Source organism: Trichomonas vaginalis, chromosome I (genome assembly GCF_026262505.1).
Source record: "Trichomonas vaginalis G3 chromosome I, whole genome shotgun sequence".
Lineage (NCBI taxonomy): Eukaryota > Parabasalia > Trichomonadida > Trichomonadidae > Trichomonas > Trichomonas vaginalis.
Window position 1 is genome coordinate 10,456,674 of NC_067203.1, and position 20,236 is coordinate 10,476,909.

Here is a 20,236-nt window from a genome sequence, read left to right on the forward strand (position 1 = left end):
TTTATGTTAGAATGTTAAATCTAACATGTTTTCTAACACGTTTTCTAACATGGTCTAAAACTCTTGAATTTTCATGAATTTTACACCAAAAATAATGTTTATGTTAGAATGTTAAATCTAACATGTTTTCTAACACGTTTTCTAACATGGTCTAAAACTCTTGAATTTTCATGAGTTTTGACACTTTCACAAAAAACATAAAAAACATAAAAAATAAAGTTGGTTTTTTTAAAAAAATATTTTTTATTTTTATTGTAAGAACATGTTAGCAACAACAGCACCAAACTCGTTAGTCATGAACCCAACTTCAATGTTAGTAGAGATGAAAAGCTTCATTCCTTCTTCATATACTTTCGAAACAAAAATCCAGAAGATAAAGCAAGAACTTTTAACAAGTAATTTAGACTGTAGTGCGAAAGATGAAACAAATGAACAGTATCTTTATGAAATGCAGGACATTATTGACCATTTACCTAAACTTCCTGAAATCCAACAACAAAAACTCACTATTCCAGAATTCGATGAAATAGAAGTCGACTGACTGACTCAGTAGAAATAAAGAAGTTCATACGAAAGGTAAATTATGAATTCCTTGGTTTTCATTGCAACCATAAGGTTATGGACAAAGACTGCGACATGGTATATAAGAACATCTCTGACCTTTACAAATCCGAAGAATTTAAGACCTACGACAACTTTGTTTCGTTAGTTGCAAAATGTGTTTGGGAAATAAGAGATAAAGATAGTAGGGTAAAGGTATGGAACGAACAAATAAGACCCGCTATGTTCGAGATGAAGAAAACCATTGACGCCTTAGTTGTTTTAGCAGGTAAGGTTTCAGAATATAACGCAAAAATGAACCCACAATGTTCTAAATGTAAAGCAGCAATGAGGAAATATAACTACTCCGTCAAAGAGATAGAACGTATGCGAAACGACTATGCAGATTTAAAGAAAGAAGCAGAGAAACCAGCAGAAGATAAAATGGACATGTTGACATTTCTAAACAAAAACTATCCAACAGCTGACGATTTCCTTCTATCTGACGTCAAGAAGAAGTATAAAGAAACTTTCGGTATCGTTAAAACATTCGATGTACTAAAAGAAGAAATTGAAGCCACGAAATTGTTTAGAGTCATGAACCATCGCAACATATACCATGTAAAACGCTTGTAAATAGTTATGTTAGAAAACATGTTAGAAAACATGTTAGATCTAACATTCTAACATAAACATTATTTTTGCTGAATTCCGTATGAAATTTCATGAGTTTTGTATGTTTTAGACCATGTTAGAAAACATGTTAGAAAACATGTTAGATCTAACATTCTAACATAAACATTATTTTTATTGAATTCCGTATGAAAACAGTGAAGCACAGCGAGTAGTGAAAAAACCCTGGTCGCCAAAACTCTTTATTTTTCAAGCTTGACTTTTTACAATTTGAACTTTGTTCGCGTAGATGTGAATTCTGAAAGAAGTATGAGGGTCTTGTATGACTTTGTACTTCTCCCATAGTTCATGTCTGTCAAACTTACCTGCCATGGACTCTTTCATAAGTTCCATGAAATCGTCTTCGGACAATCCGGGGAAAAGTACAATGTCAGTAAGTATTCTCTTTACATCCTTACTTAAACTCTTGGCTGTCTGTACACAAATGACAACAGAGATGTTGAAGTGTCTGAGCTTCTTAAGAATTCGACACATGTCTTGTTCTCTGTTCTTTAACAAAGGATGAGAGGCGAAATCATCTAAGATAAGAAGACATCTGTGAGGGTAAGTCTTCCAATCGTAAGATTGCAATTTCTTCAAAATGTATTCTATCTCTTTCTGTTTGTTTCTGAAGTGTTTCTTCTCTAATATTCTCTGCATTTCCTCATTTGGGTCTTTAAACTTAGAATTTATATACTCATTTATAGCATTATACTTCAAAACTCTTCTTTGGTACTTCTTTATCCAATCTAACAACTCAGTATCCTTTATACATACTAACTTAGACTTCTTTATAATATCTTTGAACGAATTGACGGTTTGGTCAAATTGACCAGAAGTACTACAAATGACTACTAACTCATAGAATGGGTTCTTCTCATCTAGTTCTTGTTGTTGTGCAGCCATTTTAAGATAAGTGAAAGTCTTACCCGACCCAGGTGGTGCGATTAGACCTGTTATACCATTCTGAGCAAATAGGAACTTGTCATGTATGGGTTTTATCTGAGCATTTTCTAACTTCCTCTTGTTCTTATTTAAAACATTCTCAAATTTCTTGTCAATGTCAGCAAACTTTTTTTCTAACATATTTTTAGAAAAATTAAAATTTTTATCTTTTTGAAAATGTCTAGCGATTTCGCTATCTATATTCGAGACAAGCTTTTTGACAGCAAAACATCTGTCGACCATAAAATCTTACATAGTGTAAACAAGAAAGGTGAATTTGTTCTAAAGTTCTGTTTCTGGGAATATGACAAGAACCATAAAACATTAAGCAGAGCAACTTAAAATTTGTCAATGACAGACTTGTTGACAGAGATGACGCCGATTGGAAAGATGAAGTCCAACAAAAGTTCTTAGAATGCAAAGAAGACACATGCGCTGTTCTTGAAGATGAAATAGGAAACAGAATAGATGAGCTATTAAAGGACAAAGACCTTTTACAAAAATATGGTTCTGAGAAGTTTGACATAACTCCACCAGAAAGAAGAAGAAGAAGAGAAAAGAAAGAAAAGAAAGTAGAAGAGAAGAAAGAGCCAGAGCCAGAGCCAGAGAAAAAGAAATTTGACATGTAAAAATAAAATTTTATTTTTAGAACATTTCTGGGTCAATGTCAATGTTCTCTTCCTCTTTAGGGCAAACACTGGCTTAGACTCTAAAATCTTTTTACCTAATTTACCTTGAACTTCAACTATCTTAGACTCATAATATTCATAGTCGTCTGCTTTCTTTGGTTCATAAGGTATAACAAGTTTGTATGCTTTGCCTTCTTTAAGGTTTGAAAACCTTCTGTCAAAATTTTCTTTGACTGCTAACAAACCTTCTATGTCTAAGTCTTCAAATTTCGCACCATTTTTAGTCACAATAGCAAACTTAACAGGTTCGATGTTCCAAACTTTGTCAAATGTAGACTTTTCAAAATGGTAGAAGTAAACATTCAAATATGTGAATGGGTCTAGTTCTTCTTTGACTTCTGTCATGTACTTGTTGACTGAGATGAATTTCATCATCTTTTCTATCGGATAAAAAAATATTTTTTTTAAATTTACTCAGAAAAATTTTTCTTTGTATATACGCCGTTCTGTATGTCTAAAAGATTTTTGACATTTGCCAAGAATGTTCGTTTAGACGCTGCCATATAACCATACTCTTGACAATACTGTTTATATTCATCGTACAATGACCTTTCATCTAAACACTCAAAGTCGTTTTCATCTATAAACAGTTCATATACACTCTTGTTTGCTTCTAACAACGTTTGTCTTTCTTCGGTATATGGAATTTGTCTTGGATTGAACTTTGAAATATCTAATGTCATGAAATATGAGAACAAGTGGTTGTAAAAGTCAGATGTCAAAGTTTCTGCTAAGTCGTCAAAATATTCTGTATCTTGCATATGAGAATCTGACGTTCTGACAACTACATATCTTCTGTCAGAACTTTCTAACTTCATCGGAACGGCGTTGTTTGAAACCATAATGAAGTTTGCAACATTTTCACAAACTCTTTGGTCTTTATATTTTCTTTCAACAACTCCAACTTTGTCTGTTATAAGACTCTTCAAAGCATCTGAGTTTAAAACCTTTGTTGTATCTATACTTTGAAGTTCGTTACATACTATAAGTTTCATATTCTCTATTGAGGAGTTAAACTTGCCACAGATGTTTTCTAAGTTTGTCATATTCGGATTCGAATAACCTTCTAACAGTTTGCATAAGATATCTGTAAAGAAAGTGTTCTTACCAGTTCCTTGTTTTCCAATTATAATGAGAGCAGTTTCATTTTAGCACTTGGATGTTGTAAGATGTTTGCAAACCAACATAAGATATACTCATAGACTCTTTCGTTTCCATTGCATATAATTTCTTTGACATGGTCTAACCAAGCTTCTATAATATTTTCTTTCCATTCTACTTGTTCGTATTTATATCCAGTGAAGATAGAATAGAAGTTTGGAGATGGTGTATAGAACTTTATACCTCGAACTGAAAAATCTTCTAACTTCGACAATAAGATATCCCAAGCATCTAACATCTTCATGCCAACCTGTACGACTTTTATTTTCTTAAGTTTCTGTCTACATTCTTGTTCAGACACTATCGTTGCTCTTGGTTTGTTAAAGACAACATCCCATTCTTTCATGACATAACATTCTGGGGCAGAGTCGACATAAATGACTAAACGTTTCAAATTCTCGACTGCTTTGTTATAGTCTCTAAATGGACACATATTTCTGAACGCTTGGAAGTCATAAAAATCTGAAACATCTATTCTGTACATTTTTATAAAAATAAAAAAAATATTTTTTTTTATTCTTGACTTTGTTGTTGCATTTGTTGCATTTGTTGCATTTGTTCCATTTGTTGCATTTGTTGTTCTTGAGCTATTTGTTGTTGAAGTTGTTCTTGTAGTACAATACTTTCACCAGTTGCATCTTCCAATTCGAAACTTTCTGCCGTCATTGACAAATACATAGGACATAAAAGTTTTACAGGAACAAAGTTTGCGTCAACTAAGGTTAAGTTTATGTTTGCTAAAGTGTTTGAGTTTACTAAAGCTGAAAACTCTGCATTCGAATGAACAATAGGCAAACCAGCAGAGAATGTGTTGTTTATACGCATGAGTATCTTTTGGTCATAGTAGTTTCTGTCGACATTCGAATAACACTTTGAACCTAAGTTTGAAACAATATATAAAATAGGTGTACTTAAAGTCAATGGAATAGACATTCCTTGTATGACACCTTTTCCTGTTATAGGAAACTGTTGGTAGTAAAACCAGATATAAGTTTTGTATTATAGCTCATATTGTTTATAGTAAACTCAGTCGGACATCCAAACATAATGAAACCTGCTCTAGTTGCAGCACATGTTACACTCGTCCTTAAAGTATTAAATAAGTCAACAAAACCTGTTGGTGGTATATCTGAGTAAGTATCTTCAAAGGAGTATTTTTTACCATTCACAACAATAAAATCTTCTGGTGTCAAAAGAGCAAAACAGCTTTAGTCGTCATTGTGTTTAAGGTTAGTTTACAATATCGTCCTTGAGGACTTTGTAAGTTTGTTGTTATAGAATTATATGACTCAGGGTTTTTTAGTCGTAATAGTATAAACCATTATATCTTCTGCCATTTACATATATTTAAAAAGTTTTTCTGAAAGTGGAGAAGAACTTCATCTAAACTTTCACATGGCGTTTCTTGAAGTTCTCTGTCTAAGAAGTTCAAATATTTTGTAAAGACATAGAACTTTCCTTTGTCTACACGAACAAACAAAACAGGGTCTTTCATATCGTTCAAAAGTGTGTAAAGTCCTTTACATGAAATAAAGTCTATATTGTTTTTCTTCAAACATCTTTCAAGAAGTTTTGACATTTTTACTTAGCAACTAAATTTTAATGAATGTTGTGGTCGTCAAATATTTTTATGAACGTCTGGGAAACTATATTTTAAGTTCAACGTTTCACCTCCTTTCATAACGTATATCTTGTCAATGACATTATATGAAACACCACAGCAACTAACGTCGGTTCTATTTCTTTGATGTTTATATCGTCTGCCTCTGTCAAAAGTTTCAATAGTTCTTTCAAAACTTCATGAGGTGCAATGACATATGAGTTCACTTTTACAGGGTTGTGTTCGACCAAGTTTAACATTATACCTAAAGCTTGACAAATCTTCTCCTGAGTTTTTAAGTTTGTCTTTAAGTTGTTGGTAGTCGTTTCGAATATCTGCAACAGAACTTAAGTCTCTGCTAACTTCAGGATATGTTGGTTGTTCTTTTACAGGAACAATTGTTATACATCTTCGTCTTCGTATGGTTTTCCCCACTTCAACATCTCTTTCTTTGACATTGACAACAACACTTTGACTGTTTGTTTGAGTTGGTGAATTTAACTTCACATCTGCCACCGCCATTAAACCTTTTGAAACACTTACGCTTCTATTTTTCGGAAATGACATTTTACTTAGAATAAAAAGATGGACGTATTTGAGTATCTCTTCGAATTGAAGCAAAACAAAGTTTACAACACAAACAATACAAATACATTGACAGAATAGTTCTTTATACAAACAATGGTAAATGTTATAGAATAGCAATATTTGCTGAACCAAAATATTTTCATAAAGCAAAGAAAGTTGGTAATAACTGAAATGGTGAAAGTTCTTGAAGCAGACAAAAATATAACAACAAAACTTACAGATATTTCTAAAGGAAAGTTTATAATACAATTTTATGTCAAAACTGGCGTACTGTCAATATTTGACGGAGAGAAGTCAGTTCAAGAACAACTTACTGACCTGCTGCCAAAATCTGCTCGATGGAAGCTGTCGTTATGCCAATCTGAGGAGCCCCAGCAGGTTTCATCGAACGAATCTTCAAAAAGAGCATCTTCCGTGAAAAGTGCTATTGGTTTTGTAAACTTCTTTGCTTTCAATCATCTGGACCGTCTCTGTCACCAGTATATTGTATTTGAACTGTACCAACAGTTGAAATACCACCCATAAAGTCTTCTGAGTCAGCAAATGGAATGCCAAGCCAAAAGTTTGAACGGTCTCCATTTGTATATTGAGTTTTTTGACTTCCTGTATGGGTCCATACTTTCACATATGGCATAATAGAACTTTGCATTTCAGGGTTTAATGGTTGTTGTGAAGTTGTTGTTAAAGTTCATAGCATCTAATGTCAAGTTGTATGACCTCATATCCTCAACTGTAGAATATTCTTCTCTTGGATAATATTTGCCATCTATGTTTATATGATATTTAATACCAGGGTTGTAGAAACAAGAATAGTCATTTATAGTTCGTCTGAACAGTACAAACATAGTATCTGCGTGTTTCATTGCAGTTGTTAAAGCAATATCTGTTCTTGCACCTGCGGTTCCTGGATTTTGGTTTCCAACTTCACCTGCAAAGTCTTTGACAGATATTTGGTGTATAGGGAACATAAGTGGAACTGCAATATATTTGGCAGCTAAAGCATTTGAAATATCTGGGTCCAACATATAGACTGCAAGTCTGCTTTCTATTCTCTTGCATTCAAACTGTTCGCATGTGAACTTAACTGGGTCCCAAGCATCTCCAGCAGCATTGAAATAATAGTTTACTTCAGTGTTGAGGTTTGAGAAACCAAAGTCTAAGTCAACTTTGTTTTGCAAAAGTCGGCGAATGAATTTTTTTGTTCCCACTACTTCTGTAAGAAGTGAATGGGTCTTGTGTTGGTGGCAATGACTAAGTTATTTTTGCTTGGAGTAAGTTCGATAGAAATTTTTTCCTGCCCAGTTTGGCAAGTATCTTAAAACTGAAGATGAGGAAAGATGACAAAGGAACTCTAAGTTTTCAGTTTTACTTGGTTACTGCTGCTGCAGTTTGTCCAGAAAGGTTAACATAAACTCCTGGAACGTTAGGGTCAAGTCTTCTTTTTTCTCAATAGTTGCATACTGGTCTGTTTGTTCTCTAGCTTGTGGTTGTACTGAGTTCTCAAAGCGAACCATTCATAGTTTGCCCATGTTACTGTTTGAACTAAGTCAGAGTTAGAATATATCTTATATCCCATGAAAACTTCTGGAGCATATTGGTATCCGACATAGAAAATTCCATTGCAACCTTTCTTGTCAGACAACTTGGCAGAAGGTTTTATTTCAATGTCTTGTTCCACGTATAAGAAAGAGTTGTCAATAGAAATTATATGAAACCTGTCGCAAGCAATATCTACTGTTGTTGAAGAACCTTCTCCAAACTCACCTACGTTTCATAAGAAACAGCAGTTGTATATTCGTAAGTTTCCAGGAACTATTTCTGACCTTCTAATGCATTGTCGCATTCGTTATACCATTCGGAAACATTTTCCATTCATAGCATCCAAAACTGTTGGCGTTATATTCTGAGCGGCGTACATTTCATATGAGTAAAAATATAGAATAGTTGGATTTATATGTCATAATAGAACCCACGTGGACCAAGCTTTACTTTCTTCCTGACTGAGTTTTTAACTCTTCTTTTTCCTTCATTGCCCTCTGCTTGAAGTTGTTGCATCTTTGCATTATGTTCATCTAGTATGTTGCAAATTTCCCATGTCCTTTTTGCCTTTTGGCTCTGGTCGCCCATCTCAGGTAACCTATATCCTAGAAAGAGTTTGTCATAGTTTGTATTTGAGTCTTCGCGTATTGTTTGCATGACTCTTTCCTGAGTTTCCGGTTCAAGCTCTTCAAACAGTGCCTGTCCATATGGAATAAGCTCGTTTCCAAATATATGTTTTTGTAGCCATTCTGGTTTTCTTTCCATGTTACCAACATATCTTTTGTGAATGGGAAAGCTTTTACCCAATCTTTCAGTCTTGCGTCGTTTATTTCTGTAGTTGGTTTTATTTTGTCAAGGAACATGTTTTTCAATACTAACATTTCATTTGGTACTGTCCATTTGAGTTTTCTTAAATATTCATCCCTTCTCGGTTCATTGTCTGCAAAGTAAGTTTTTATGACATTTTGTAAACTTTCATTTGCAAGGTCATGTACAATAGGTTCTCTTCCTTCTCTCCCTAACTTTCTTTCTAAACTCTTCACCAAATATACCATCTCTATGGTTCTGTGTAGTTCTTTGAGATAAATGTTCTAGAACGTCAGGTGTTATATTTCCATCAGCCATGTTCATTTCATACTGGTCCAAAATATCTGCATGTTTCATATCTTTCAATGGCATTAAAGCCGCGCTTAAAATACCAGCTATATCTCGTTCACCATTGACTTCCATTGCGTCTACAACTTCTTGGAATTGTGGTTGTAAGTTTATGAACCACCTATCCGGGTTAGCTTTATGACCCCATCTCATTGTAGTTCCATCGTCTGCAGAAACAAAAGTAGGTTTGTTTCCATCTTGGTTAGGTTCTGAATGAACTTTAAACAATGTTTCATTTCTATATGTTTTCTTGAAATTTAACCTTTTATTTTCACCGAGTTCATCCGAAGATTGAACGTTAAATGCTCGTAAGTAAAAAGGGTTGTTGTATTTGTGTACATTTTTTTTCAGTTCTTCCATTCTATGCTGAATATTTTCATCTGGTGTTGGAGTCTTTTGTATGTCGGCAAACATTTTTCGATATTCTTCTACTATGTCAGCCGAATTTTTTAGACTCTTGGAAAGATTCCATATTCTCCGCATACTCTTGTTGAGGGTCAAGATTTTTCGGCTGTTCCAAATCTTCATCTAGTTCTGTGAAGTTAGTTTCCAAAGGAGTGACTTGTTCGTTTCCTTCAGGCTCTTCTAGCTGTTGTTGCTGAACTATTTCTTCCATGTCTGGTTGTATCTGAACTATTCTTCCTGTGGAGTTTCTTGTACCTCATCTGCTGGCATTTCATATATTCCGAGACCGTTTTCAACAATTTCCCTATCTACGTCATCCGCATTCATAAGCTTTTGTTCTTTCGTTCCGTCTCTATTTTTTACGCGTTTCATGACGAAAGTTGAATTGTCATTTAGCTCTGACATCAAATATCTCGGAGTAAATTCATCCATGTCATTTGGATGATATGCTATTAAATCATATCCCTTAGCGAGCTTGTATTTTCCAGGTTTGAGATTATATCCGTTTTGGTGCTGAGCCATAAAGCTAAATAGGTTCGGGTCAGTATTTCCATCCTTGAACTTTCCAATAGCTTCTTTATATCTGTCACTAAAGTCAACAGTATCTGGGAAACCACACTCTTCTTTAAGCATTTTTAAGAATTCTTGGTTTCCTTGTTCTCTACTTCTTTTATGTCCTTGCTCTGTTTGTGGAGGTGGTTGTTGTGCAGGGTTTTGAACTGTTGGTTGTTGTGTTGGTTGTTGTGTTGGTTGTTGTGCTGGATTTTGAACTGTTGGTTTTGGTGCATGCCTGTGTCTGTGTCCATGTGACGATGTAAATGTTTTAGGTAGTCCTGGTGCAGGTGCTTCTCTTGGAGGGTTTGGTGGTATATAAGTTCCACCAGCTGGCACATATGTTCCATCTGCAGCATAGTGTCCTACCTGACTTTTCGTTCTTAAGAAAGCATTTACTAGGTCTGTTTTGGTCTGTTGTAACTCTTTTTCTTGACTTTTCACAACAGTTGCTCTAACGGCGTCATAGGCACTTTGAACTGCCTGTCTCGTTGCTGCATCTGTTATTTTCGTCATATTTTGTGCTACTTCTCTTAACTCTTTGTCGAAACCTTCAGACTTCAGTTTCTTTCCAGATGAGAAGTCGTTCACTTGTTTCACCTTACTATGAAGAGCTTCGAAAGCGTTCTTAAAGTCAGCATTTGTTAAAGCTTCATTTGAACTATCTTCATCCGCTTGTATTTTTGTCCTTATTGACCCTATAAGCTGGGCTGCTTTAGCGTTGGCTTGGGCATCTAACCAGTCATTGTTAGCTTTTATATATTCTGCGCTTTTCATTGCCTTTTGCATCTGCGTCGTTATTTTTACTTTCTTGTGCTAAGTTTTCATACTGTACGGTTTGGTTTTGCAACTGTAAAAGTTTTTCTGCCTTTACATTTGCTTCAACTTCTTTTTTATACTCATCGCTATCCATATATGTCTTCAGGGCTTTTTGTTTTATTCTTCATCTTTCAGTATTTTATATTGAGTAGTATGGTTTTTCAAATTTATGACATCTTGTTCCATTTTTGCTACTTCTGCTGCTTTTTCTGACACTTTTTTCGCATATTCCTCTGTACTTAGTTCTTTCAGTTGTTCTTCTTTCTTCTTTTTCTCTACGTTTAACTCATTGAGTTTCTTTGTGTGTCTGTCATATTCTAGTTTCTTTTCGTTTTCACTTATTTGCTTCTGTATGTCTATGTTTGACTTTTTGACATCTGTTATTTGATTTTTGAGTGAACTCAAATTCATTTGACTTTGAGGGTTATAGGCTGTTCCGTCTGCAGCTCCACCATAGCCTGCCATTTTCGCTAAAAGTGCCGCTCTTAAACCTCCACTCTGTGCACCAATGACTCGGTTTAAAAGCATAGGATTGCTTGACATTTGTTGCAACATAGTGGGGTCATTCAGCATTTGTTGTTGCAACTGTTGTTGTGGTGTCAGTTTACTATTGGATGTTTCAATGCTCTCTTCCTCTTACGTATATTCTTACGTAGCTTACGTGGCATTTTAAGTGAAGTTAAAAAGCGGTTTTTGACAGATGTTTATATGACACTTTTTGTTCAGCACAAAAAACTACTCGGTCAAAGTGTTGTCAGTTTTGTAAAATAACCGTCCTATCTCATTCTATAAGGGAAAAAGGCTTCTCAAAGTATACTTCCTTGGAACGCCTGTAACTTTTCCTGTAGCGACGATAGACCCTTACTTGTCCGGACAAAGTTACTATTTTGAGTGCTCTACAAAAAAGTCAACGGCGACGACTCTCAAAAACCGTTGTGTAAAAAGTTTTACCGTTGGACAAAAAAGTATGTATAGAAAACAAAAAACGTTTATAGTTCATTCAATATTTGAGATGGAACGGTTTGCCAACGGTAACTATTAAATAAAATAAAAAAATAGAGGGGGTTACCGTTGACGAAAACGGTTTATTTTAAACTTTTCTATGAGTAGTCCGAAAAAAACAGTTTATTTTTACTAATGGCATTCGCTAGCGTGTTCGCTCCAAATTCACCTGAAGAAATTGCTTGCAAACTTTCAGCACCCACAGGTTTAGAGCCTCAATATCAAACTGCAGCATCTACACATTCTCCAAGCAGAACAGACAATTCGCTCAATCCAAAGCCACTTTCACTACCAAAAACAATACCAAACGAGCTCCGTATTACAAAGAACCACAGCAACGCTGAACTACGCAAAATACTACTCAGATTGTCTGAAGAATACTTCAATTCAAAGCCAGAAGAAAGAGTTCCTGCAACTTTTAACAAAGAATATTGTGAACAACTCAACAAAGTTCTTGCAGACTTTACCAAACTACAAAAAGAAACACCTGACCCATTCGAATTAGGTGACACAATTGTCAACTATTTTCCAACAATAACAAAGATAATGGTTGACAGAACTATATGTCAGCTTATTGAAAGTCTTCCACCCAAAGCTGCAAAACAAGTCGAACAGTTTTGGGTCGAATTCAAATTAAAGAGTTACGGATATCAGGATGACGAAGAAGAACGTGAGTACGGACAAGAAACAGCAAAATGGCAATGTCTTAGCTCACTCAACCCCAAGTTCAAACCATTATTTTACTCAGACAACAACACAATTCAAGTACGCAAAATTGCTATTCATTTCGTTAACCAAGCAGAAGACATTGAAGAAGGAGACTCTATCTCAGTTTATGTTTGCTACTGCAAATTTTTCAAGGACGAATTTGGAGGACCAATTCTCATGCATGTCTTCAAGCCACGTCAGCAACTCTACGTTGAAACTGAAATAACACTCATGCATGGAATGTATCTCAAGTTTGAAAGCCAATTGGAAAACACATACAACATTTGGCTTTCATACATTCAGTTCGATACACCAGATGACTTTGATGTTGAAGAAGAAGACTCTACTCAAGAAGATGAACCACAAGACTCAATCCAAGAAGAGTCCTCCGAATTCACACCAGAAGACTAACAATTTTCCGAATAAAAACCTCATTTTTTACTAAACATCTTCGGGGCTAGAAGGGGCGCAGCCCCTGGAAGCCCCACTCCCTTTTTTTTTTTTTTTTTTTTTTTTTTTTTTGAAATAAAACAAAGTTACAGTCGAATTTTATGAAATCAAGACTTATTTACTATTGTTGGTATTTATAAATTAAATTATTGTCACTTTTGGAACAAAATCTAAAAAAATTATTCGTTATTTTTGAATGAGTCAGGATGAGAAACATGATTCCTTCGATGATTTTATAGATAATGATGAAGAAAAGAAAGATCAGGAGGATAAAATCGAGAAGGAAGGTGAAAATAACGAGGATGATGAAAATCCTTTACAAATTAATATTATCAAAAAAACTTTAGACCCTGATGGCGATGGGGATGTTGATGTACACGTTGAAGATGATACACAACCGATTGAATCACCTCCGCCGGCCGAAAATCAAAATATTACAAATAACGAAGAAGAAGAAAAGAATGAGGATATACATGTAGAAGATGACCAAGATGAAGTACAACTTAAAGAGGAGGAATCCCAAACAAATCCAAAGGAATCTCCGAAGGAAAAACCAACGGTAACAATTTCCAAACAACCGTTGGACCCTCTTCCTCTTGATTCAAACGAATCTTCAGCAAACGAAAATGGAGAGCAGAATGAAAACAAAATTTCAGAAGATGATATACAAGCAGCCGTTGATTTAATTATTGATGGCGCCAATCCAGAGGATTTCGACCAAGAGGTTCTAAATGAAGTAGTTAAAAGATTGACAAGCTTACGTATCGATGCAAAAAATAATAAACGCTATCAAGATGCAGAAAATTACCGCCAATTAATTGCAAATTGCAATAAAGCTGCTGATATTGCCGGCTTTTCAAAACAATGTGTCAATACATTCCAAGATTACGCAAATAAAGAAGCTGATGCATTAACTGCTCTTGAAGAACTAGATCAAAAATGGAATGAAGAATTTCGTCAGTTTGAAGAAGTAATCGAAGAGAAGAAGAATCAACTTAAACAACAACATACGAAAGAACTCGAAGACTTTGATAATAATCTTCCAGAAACTCTCCCAGGTAAATATCATAAACATAGCGTAGAATATATTCTTCTTAGAAAGAAAGAAGCATCACTCGCTCGTAACCAACAATACAAAGAAGCTCAAAAAGTAAAAAGAACTGCCGACAGGCTTGAAAAATTAGAAGACGCTGCTCAATTAGAAAAATTACAAGAAGATCTTCAATTCCAACGCGAAAATATAATCCTTAAGCATAACAGACAGATTGAACTCTTTGCTCAATGGGTTACAGAACGAAGAAATCAAATGTTAATTCATCGTGACAAGGATATGCAAGGGAGGGTTAAACGTCTTGAGCATTATCGAATGCTTGTTACTAACCTTGAAAAGAAAGGCCTCCCACCAAATCCAACTTACGGATATACAACAAACAGAGTCAGCCGTAAAGAATCAATAATGGCTGTTAGAACTGCTGCTTCAACACCAATTGATAGAAGCACGATGAAGTCAAAAAGAGAAGATTTACCTCTTCAATACAGACCACAAAGTTCATTATCACTGTCTCGAGGCTCATCAAAGTTATCAACTCGGAAATCACCAGTTATAACTCCAAAGCGAAATAACCACTAATTGTTAATTTTTTTTATTATTTATATTATTTAAAAAAAAGATGTGTAAAAAGAAAACTCCCACCTATTTTTATCTATATAAGCTTCTTCACCACCGAATTCAATAAGGCAATTTGAAAATAAATTATTGAGTCCATCAATTAACTTTAATTTATAAAATTAATCATTTAAATACAATGCAGTAGCTAAAAATGAAAAATGTATTACAATAACGATCAATGGAGAATTCATCAATCTTTTGAATACGATCATTTTCAAATCATGATAAAAAATATCACCAAGTCATAATAAGTTATTCTAACTTTAATCAAATTTTTAAAATCTTATTTGGTTGACAGATTGTCAAAACCGTTTACAAGATCTTTGATTCGAATCTAAACAATATCAATCAACAAACAAATGAGATTCAAAAGCTATAATAATCATCAAAATTGAGAACCCAAATCTTTTTTTGAATTCAACTTTTCTAAAAAAAAGTTACGATGTTTCTTTTTCTCTCATTTGGCGCATCATGGATGTCATTAACACACTTATCTGTTGGCCATCATGCACTCCATTTACTTGAGAAAGAAAAACCAGAAGTATTCAATTTCTTTACATCAAATGAAATCCATAAAGGATATTTATTCTTTGGACTTGTTGATCCGGATTTTTTTGAAATGTCTCGTGGAACACACTATTATGTTTACCAACCTGGTGAGAACAAAGGTCAATATTATCCCCCCTGCTAACGGATCAAAATATTACTCTGCCAGAATCTATCTTGAAGAGCATTATGCAAATGCAGTAAGCAACTATGAAAAGGGCAATATAATCAGAGCTTTCCATCAACTCGGAATGGCCTGTCATTATCTTGCTGATTGCGGTACACCTCCACACACTGCTGGAATTCAGTTCCCATTGAATCCATTAGCTCCAAATCCACACCATGTATTCGAGAAATACGTAGATAAACATTGTGATGAATATAACGCTACTTCTGCCATTGGCCTTTATGGATCTCTTGATGATGCTAAACTTGGATATACTGTCAATTATATGGCAAAGAAGTCTTCATCATATAAAGATGTAGTTTTATCAATGGATCCACTCCAATATCCGAAAGCCCTTCCAGTTTCATTAGGAATATCGCAACAATATACCGCAGTTTTATTGGAGAAGTTCTATCGCAAAGTTTCATCGAAATGAAATCGATTATCATCTTTCAGATGAAATTTATATTAAATTATTTTCTTATAATATTACTTTTTAAACAAAAATTATATACAAAATTGTTTAATACTCTGCGTTACAAAGTATTCTTACTATTTTCTCCACAATTTTAGGTCAACTTTGAATTCGGCTGAATAATTTAGTCATCAATTATTAAGAATCAGAAATAAAGGCTTATGTGGAATCATTATTACATTTTTATTTTTTTTATCGTTCATAGAAGATGTAAAATTAATTATTGATTCAAATGATAATTAATTGGTGCATCAATTGTTAACATAGATTTAGCTTACTGGTGAACTATCAATAGAAAATAGTGAAAATATATTTTCGTCAAATTCAACAAGAATGTTATCGCTTTCATTTATTGGCTGAGGCCGTGGTTCTTGTTGCTGAGCTTGATTATTAGGTTGCTGAGTTTGATTATTAGGTTGCTGAGTTTGATTACTAGTTTCGTCAGTTGTTATAGGAGCAAGTCCTTCTTCTACAGCTGTAGACTGACCTTCTTCTTCAGTTATAGGCTGATCTTCTTCTACAGTTATAGGCTGACCTTCTTCTACATCTGTAGACTGATCTACTTCTATAGTTGGAGGCTGAGGTTGAGTAGACTCCAAATACAGTTTAATTGCATCATTAAATTTTTCTTCTTGTGTACTGTTTACTATCAAATCACCTGCATCTGTTGCACCATGCAATGTTAGTTCGTAATGACAATTGTTGAATGACGAACTCTTTAAAAATACGAGTTTAAATGAAAAATTTACAGATTGATATGTGAGTATTTTGAACTTGAATTGATTAATTGCCGAATCTTCTACTCCAATTTGTTCAATTAAATTCCATATATTCGTTTTCTCTATAAACCAAAGGCAAAACTCTTTTCGTCTCCATAATTCGTTGATTTTAATACCTTGACCATCGATAATATGATACTTCACTAATAGATGAAAAAGTCCAATCAAATTGGCTTGACTAATTTTTCTAATCTTTCGAAGTAGAATTTTTGGATCTGTTTGAATTGGGCATTGAACTGAACGTAGAATATTAGCATACCTTTCAACGGAATAACCTCTGGCAGAAATATTATAATGCTTAAGAAGCTCTTCAGAATTTATTGGGATGTTCAATTTTTTTTTGGCTTTTTTTTTTCAAAAATTCGGAAATTTTTCAAAATTTTCTTTTGGGCTTGCATACACTCAAACAATTTTCGGTTCAAAAAAAAAAAAAAAAAAAAAAAAAAAGGTAGTGGGGCTTCCAGGCACTTCGTGCCTTCTAGCCCTGAAGATGTTTAGTATAAATGAAGTTCTTATATACGGGTCTTCCAGGAGCTTTTCACAAATTATATATGTTTTCATGTTTTGTCAAGACTTCTTCGTAAATGTTTTGTCAAGACTTCTTCGTAAATGTTTTGTCAAGATTTCTTCGTAAATGTTTTGTCAAGACTTCTTCGTAAATGTTTTGTCAAGACTTCTTCGTAAATGTTTTGTCAAGACTTCTTCGTAAATGTTTTGTCAAGACTTCTTCGTAAAATCAGACAAAAATAATGTTTAGGGTAGAAGGTTAGATATAACCTCTTTTCTAACCTCTTTTCTACCCTCTTGAATTTGTCAAGATTTCTTCGTAAATGTTTTGTCAAGACTTCTTCGTAAATGTTTTGTCAAGACTTCTTCGTAAAGACTTTGTTGAGATTTCTTCGTAAAATGACCCAAAAATAATGTTTAGGGTAGAAGGTTAGATATAACCTCTTTTCTAACCTCTTTTCTACCCTCTTGAATTTGTCAAGACTTCTTCGTAAATGTTTTGTCAAGACTTCTTCGTAAATGTTTTGTCAAGACTTCTTCGTAAAATCAGACAAAAATAATGTTTAGGGTAGAAGGTTAGATATAACCTCTTTTCTAACCTCTTTTCTACCCTCTTGAATTTGTCAAGACTTCTTCGTAAATGTTTTGTCAAGACTTCTTCGTAAATGTTTTGTTGAGATTTCATCGTAAATGTTTTGTCAAGACTTCTTCGTAAAATCAGACAAAAATAATGTTTAGGGTAGAAGGTTAGATATAACCTCTTTTCTAACCTCTTTTCTACCCTCTTGAATTTTCATGAAATTTACACCAAAAATATACTACTAGGGTCATTTACGAAGAAATCTCAACAAAGTCTTTACGATGAAATCTCAACAAAACATAGACAAGAAAGTTCATGAGAAATTAGATGAAGAAGTCTTAACAAAGTCTTTACGAAGAAATTCATGAAAATTCAAGAGGGTAGAAAAGAGGGTAGAAAAGAGGTTATATCTACCCTTCTACCCTAAAATATATTTTTGGGTCATTTACACTCATTTACGAAGAAATCTCAACAAAGTCTTTACGATGAAATCTCAACAAAACATAGACAAGAAAGTTCATGAGAAATTAGATGAAGAAGTCTTAACAAAGTCTTTACGAAGAAATTCATGAAAATTCAAGAGGGTAGAAAAGAGGGTAGAAAAGAGGTTATATCTACCCTTCTACCCTAAAATATATTTTTGGGTCATTTACACTCATTTACGAAGAAATCTCAACAAAGTCTTTACGAAGAAGTCACAATAAAGAAATTTTATTGGTAAGTAAATGTGGTTTGAAATAGGACTACTTGTTTTAGGTTTTTTTCCATTGTGTCATTTATTTATTTGACGTGGCAGAAAAGTACAGAGAATATGAAGATGAACCAATGCCTGCAAATGTTCAGTATATGTACTCGTAAGAGATATTTTTATCTAATATTAAATGGACGCACAGAACTTAGCGAATGCACAGCAACCTGGACAACCAAACCCAGAGAATATTCCAAATGAAGTTAGAATACAAACTGCAATGGCAAACTATGGTCAAGTGCCAACAGATGTACAAATGCAAACTGCCATGTCAAATGACGCTGCGTTAGGTTTGCCACCATGGTATGCAAATATGAGATGGAAAGAGTTTTATACAAACCCTGAAGTGGGATATAAACAACTTTATGCAGATGACGCGAACACAGGAGTTGACCCAGAATATGTTTTCTACCAGAGGAGAAACAGAATGTATGAGCTCCAGTTAAAGAATGCTATGGAACTCAACAGGAAACGTAAGAGACTAGGCGGACATTAGATTTTTACATATAGTAAAATGGGTTTCTTCAGTAAGATAGGAAACTTCTTTCGAAATGTTGGAAGAGGTATATGGAATGGAATAAAATCTGTCGGAAAAGGAATTTGGAACGGAGTCAAAAATATTGGTAAAAGAGTAGGTCAGTTCGTTGGTATTATACCTAAAGACCCTGAACCAGAAGAACAAGCTCCTGTTATACAACAGCCTGAACCTGCACCACAGTCTAGTTGGCAACCAAATCCAACACCTCAACCGTATTAAAAAATTATATTTTTACCGTTCGATAGTAGTTGTATATGAAACTAAGTTCTAAGTAAAACGCATGGTATAATGGAATTATTCTTTTTCTTCCATCTGTAGTAAACCATACTTGAAAGTCTGAAATACTTCCACTTGGTGGTTCGTATAACTTTGTAGGTTTTTCGTAAAAGTCATTTGCCAAGCATAAGAAAGAGTTTTGGGCGCCAGAAAATGAAGCATGAACAATAATAGCAGCTGGGTCGAAAACATCTTTAAATAAATATGGTTCATCTCTTGCATATCGACTGTAAATATTTGCTAAAGGAAGTTCGACTTTCTGATTTAACATTCTTTGCAAATAATACCATGACATTGCAGTGAATTCTGTATATATTTGTTCGTCTTTATTTGGATTGTTTTCGTAGATTTGAAATGACACTTGTGAATTTTGTTTGTCATATACAATTCTCACATAAAGTGTGCTCTCGGTATTTGCATATTCATCAGCATATTTTGCATAACATGAATTTATTTTATCTTCTATATTTTTTAACGCAGTCTGTAGAGAAGATGAAAGGTCAACTTGTATTAGCTCAATTTCTTCCCACATTTTTCGTTTCCCTTCAGATATATAATCTATATGAAACCTTACAATAAATGGAAAACTTTTATCTTCTACAGACACAAATTTTATTCTACGAAAGCCAATAGCTTTTGTGACAGATGGGTCTCTTAGCCATCTTAATGGGTAGTCAAAACGATAGCCTTCATGCTTTACGGTCTCTGTCTCAAACTTTTGACCGACATTAGTAAAAAGTTCATCTAATGGTTTAGTTGTAGCAACTCTTGAATTTTCTTTTTCTATTGGAAGCATATTTTATCTAGAATAAAAATGTCGAAAGATATTGCTTCCATGAGAGAAATACAACACAACCGACAACTCATTATGCAAGCTCTAAATAAGAACACAACAAACTTTTCAAACTATTCTAAGATATCTGAGTCATTGAAAGAAGGAAACTTAAAACTGACATTAAACCCAATGACAGATGAGTTTCTATTTCAAGACAAGAAGAACAATACTGTCTGTATAAATCCAACAAAAGGAACTTTAAACGAGAAACCTATAAATGAACTTCTTTTGAAAGCAGATGTTGACAACAAAGCTGACAAAGAATATGTTGACAATAAAATGTCAAGTGAAG

The 20,236-nt window shown here is 34.1% G+C and overlaps 10 protein-coding genes and 3 pseudogenes across 13 annotated transcripts, besides 2 other annotated features; 7 read left to right on the forward strand and 6 right to left on the reverse strand.

The window, feature by feature from the left end:
- Positions 1-12,897: part of a mobile genetic element that runs on past the window's edge.
- On the forward strand, positions 263-1,176 carry TVAGG3_0963650 (annotated as a pseudogene). The gene has a single exon. A coding segment is annotated over exon 1 (914 nt).
- Positions 1,423-2,298, reverse strand: TVAGG3_0963660 (protein of unknown function, DUF4106 family; the record flags this gene model as incomplete). Its single annotated transcript, XM_051253506.1, has 1 exon — positions 1,423-2,298. One exon carries the CDS (start codon positions 2,296-2,298, stop codon positions 1,423-1,425), a length of 876 nt encoding a protein of 291 aa, XP_051079080.1.
- TVAGG3_0963670 lies at positions 2,335-2,786 on the forward strand (annotated as a pseudogene). Its single transcript has one exon. A coding segment is annotated over exon 1 (452 nt).
- Positions 2,803-3,221, reverse strand: TVAGG3_0963680 (protein of unknown function, DUF4108 family; the record flags this gene model as incomplete). Its single annotated transcript, XM_051253507.1, has 1 exon — positions 2,803-3,221. A coding segment is annotated over one exon (419 nt), but the record flags the coding sequence as incomplete, so codon positions are not given.
- Positions 3,257-3,688, reverse strand: TVAGG3_0963690 (uncharacterized protein; the record flags this gene model as incomplete). The annotated part of the gene is made up of 1 exon (XM_051253508.1): positions 3,257-3,688. One exon carries the CDS (start codon positions 3,686-3,688, stop codon positions 3,257-3,259), a length of 432 nt encoding a protein of 143 aa, XP_051079082.1.
- TVAGG3_0963700 lies at positions 8,432-10,759 on the reverse strand (annotated as a pseudogene). The gene has a single exon. A coding segment is annotated over exon 1 (2,328 nt).
- TVAGG3_0963710 (uncharacterized protein) lies at positions 12,214-12,786 on the forward strand (the record flags this gene model as incomplete). Its single annotated transcript, XM_001307018.1, has 1 exon — positions 12,214-12,786. The coding sequence occupies one exon, from the start codon at positions 12,214-12,216 to the stop codon at positions 12,784-12,786; it is 573 nt and encodes a 190-aa protein (XP_001307019.1).
- Positions 12,898-13,015: 118 nt separating the features above from the next.
- On the forward strand, positions 13,016-14,733 carry TVAGG3_0963720 ((methyl)glyoxal oxidase; the record flags this gene model as incomplete). Its single annotated transcript, XM_001307019.1, has 1 exon — positions 13,022-14,455. One exon carries the CDS (start codon positions 13,022-13,024, stop codon positions 14,453-14,455), a length of 1,434 nt encoding a protein of 477 aa, XP_001307020.1.
- A 184-nt stretch (positions 14,734-14,917) lies between these two features.
- Positions 14,918-15,828, forward strand: TVAGG3_0963730 (p1 nuclease domain-containing protein; the record flags this gene model as incomplete). The annotated part of the gene is made up of 1 exon (XM_001307020.1): positions 15,136-15,642. The coding sequence occupies one exon, from the start codon at positions 15,136-15,138 to the stop codon at positions 15,640-15,642; it is 507 nt and encodes a 168-aa protein (XP_001307021.1).
- Positions 15,829-15,950: 122 nt separating this feature from the next.
- On the reverse strand, positions 15,951-16,361 carry TVAGG3_0963740 (uncharacterized protein; the record flags this gene model as incomplete). Its single annotated transcript, XM_051253509.1, has 1 exon — positions 15,951-16,361. One exon carries the CDS (start codon positions 16,359-16,361, stop codon positions 15,951-15,953), a length of 411 nt encoding a protein of 136 aa, XP_051079083.1.
- Positions 16,362-16,880: 519 nt separating this feature from the next.
- Positions 16,881-20,236: part of a mobile genetic element that runs on past the window's edge.
- Positions 18,429-18,791, forward strand: TVAGG3_0963760 (uncharacterized protein; the record flags this gene model as incomplete). Its single annotated transcript, XM_051253510.1, has 1 exon — positions 18,429-18,791. One exon carries the CDS (start codon positions 18,429-18,431, stop codon positions 18,789-18,791), a length of 363 nt encoding a protein of 120 aa, XP_051079084.1.
- TVAGG3_0963770 (serine threonine-protein phosphatase family) lies at positions 18,810-19,042 on the forward strand (the record flags this gene model as incomplete). Its single annotated transcript, XM_051253511.1, has 1 exon — positions 18,810-19,042. A coding segment is annotated over one exon (233 nt), but the record flags the coding sequence as incomplete, so codon positions are not given.
- On the reverse strand, positions 19,057-19,380 carry TVAGG3_0963780 (uncharacterized protein; the record flags this gene model as incomplete). Its single annotated transcript, XM_051253512.1, has 1 exon — positions 19,057-19,380. One exon carries the CDS (start codon positions 19,378-19,380, stop codon positions 19,057-19,059), a length of 324 nt encoding a protein of 107 aa, XP_051079086.1.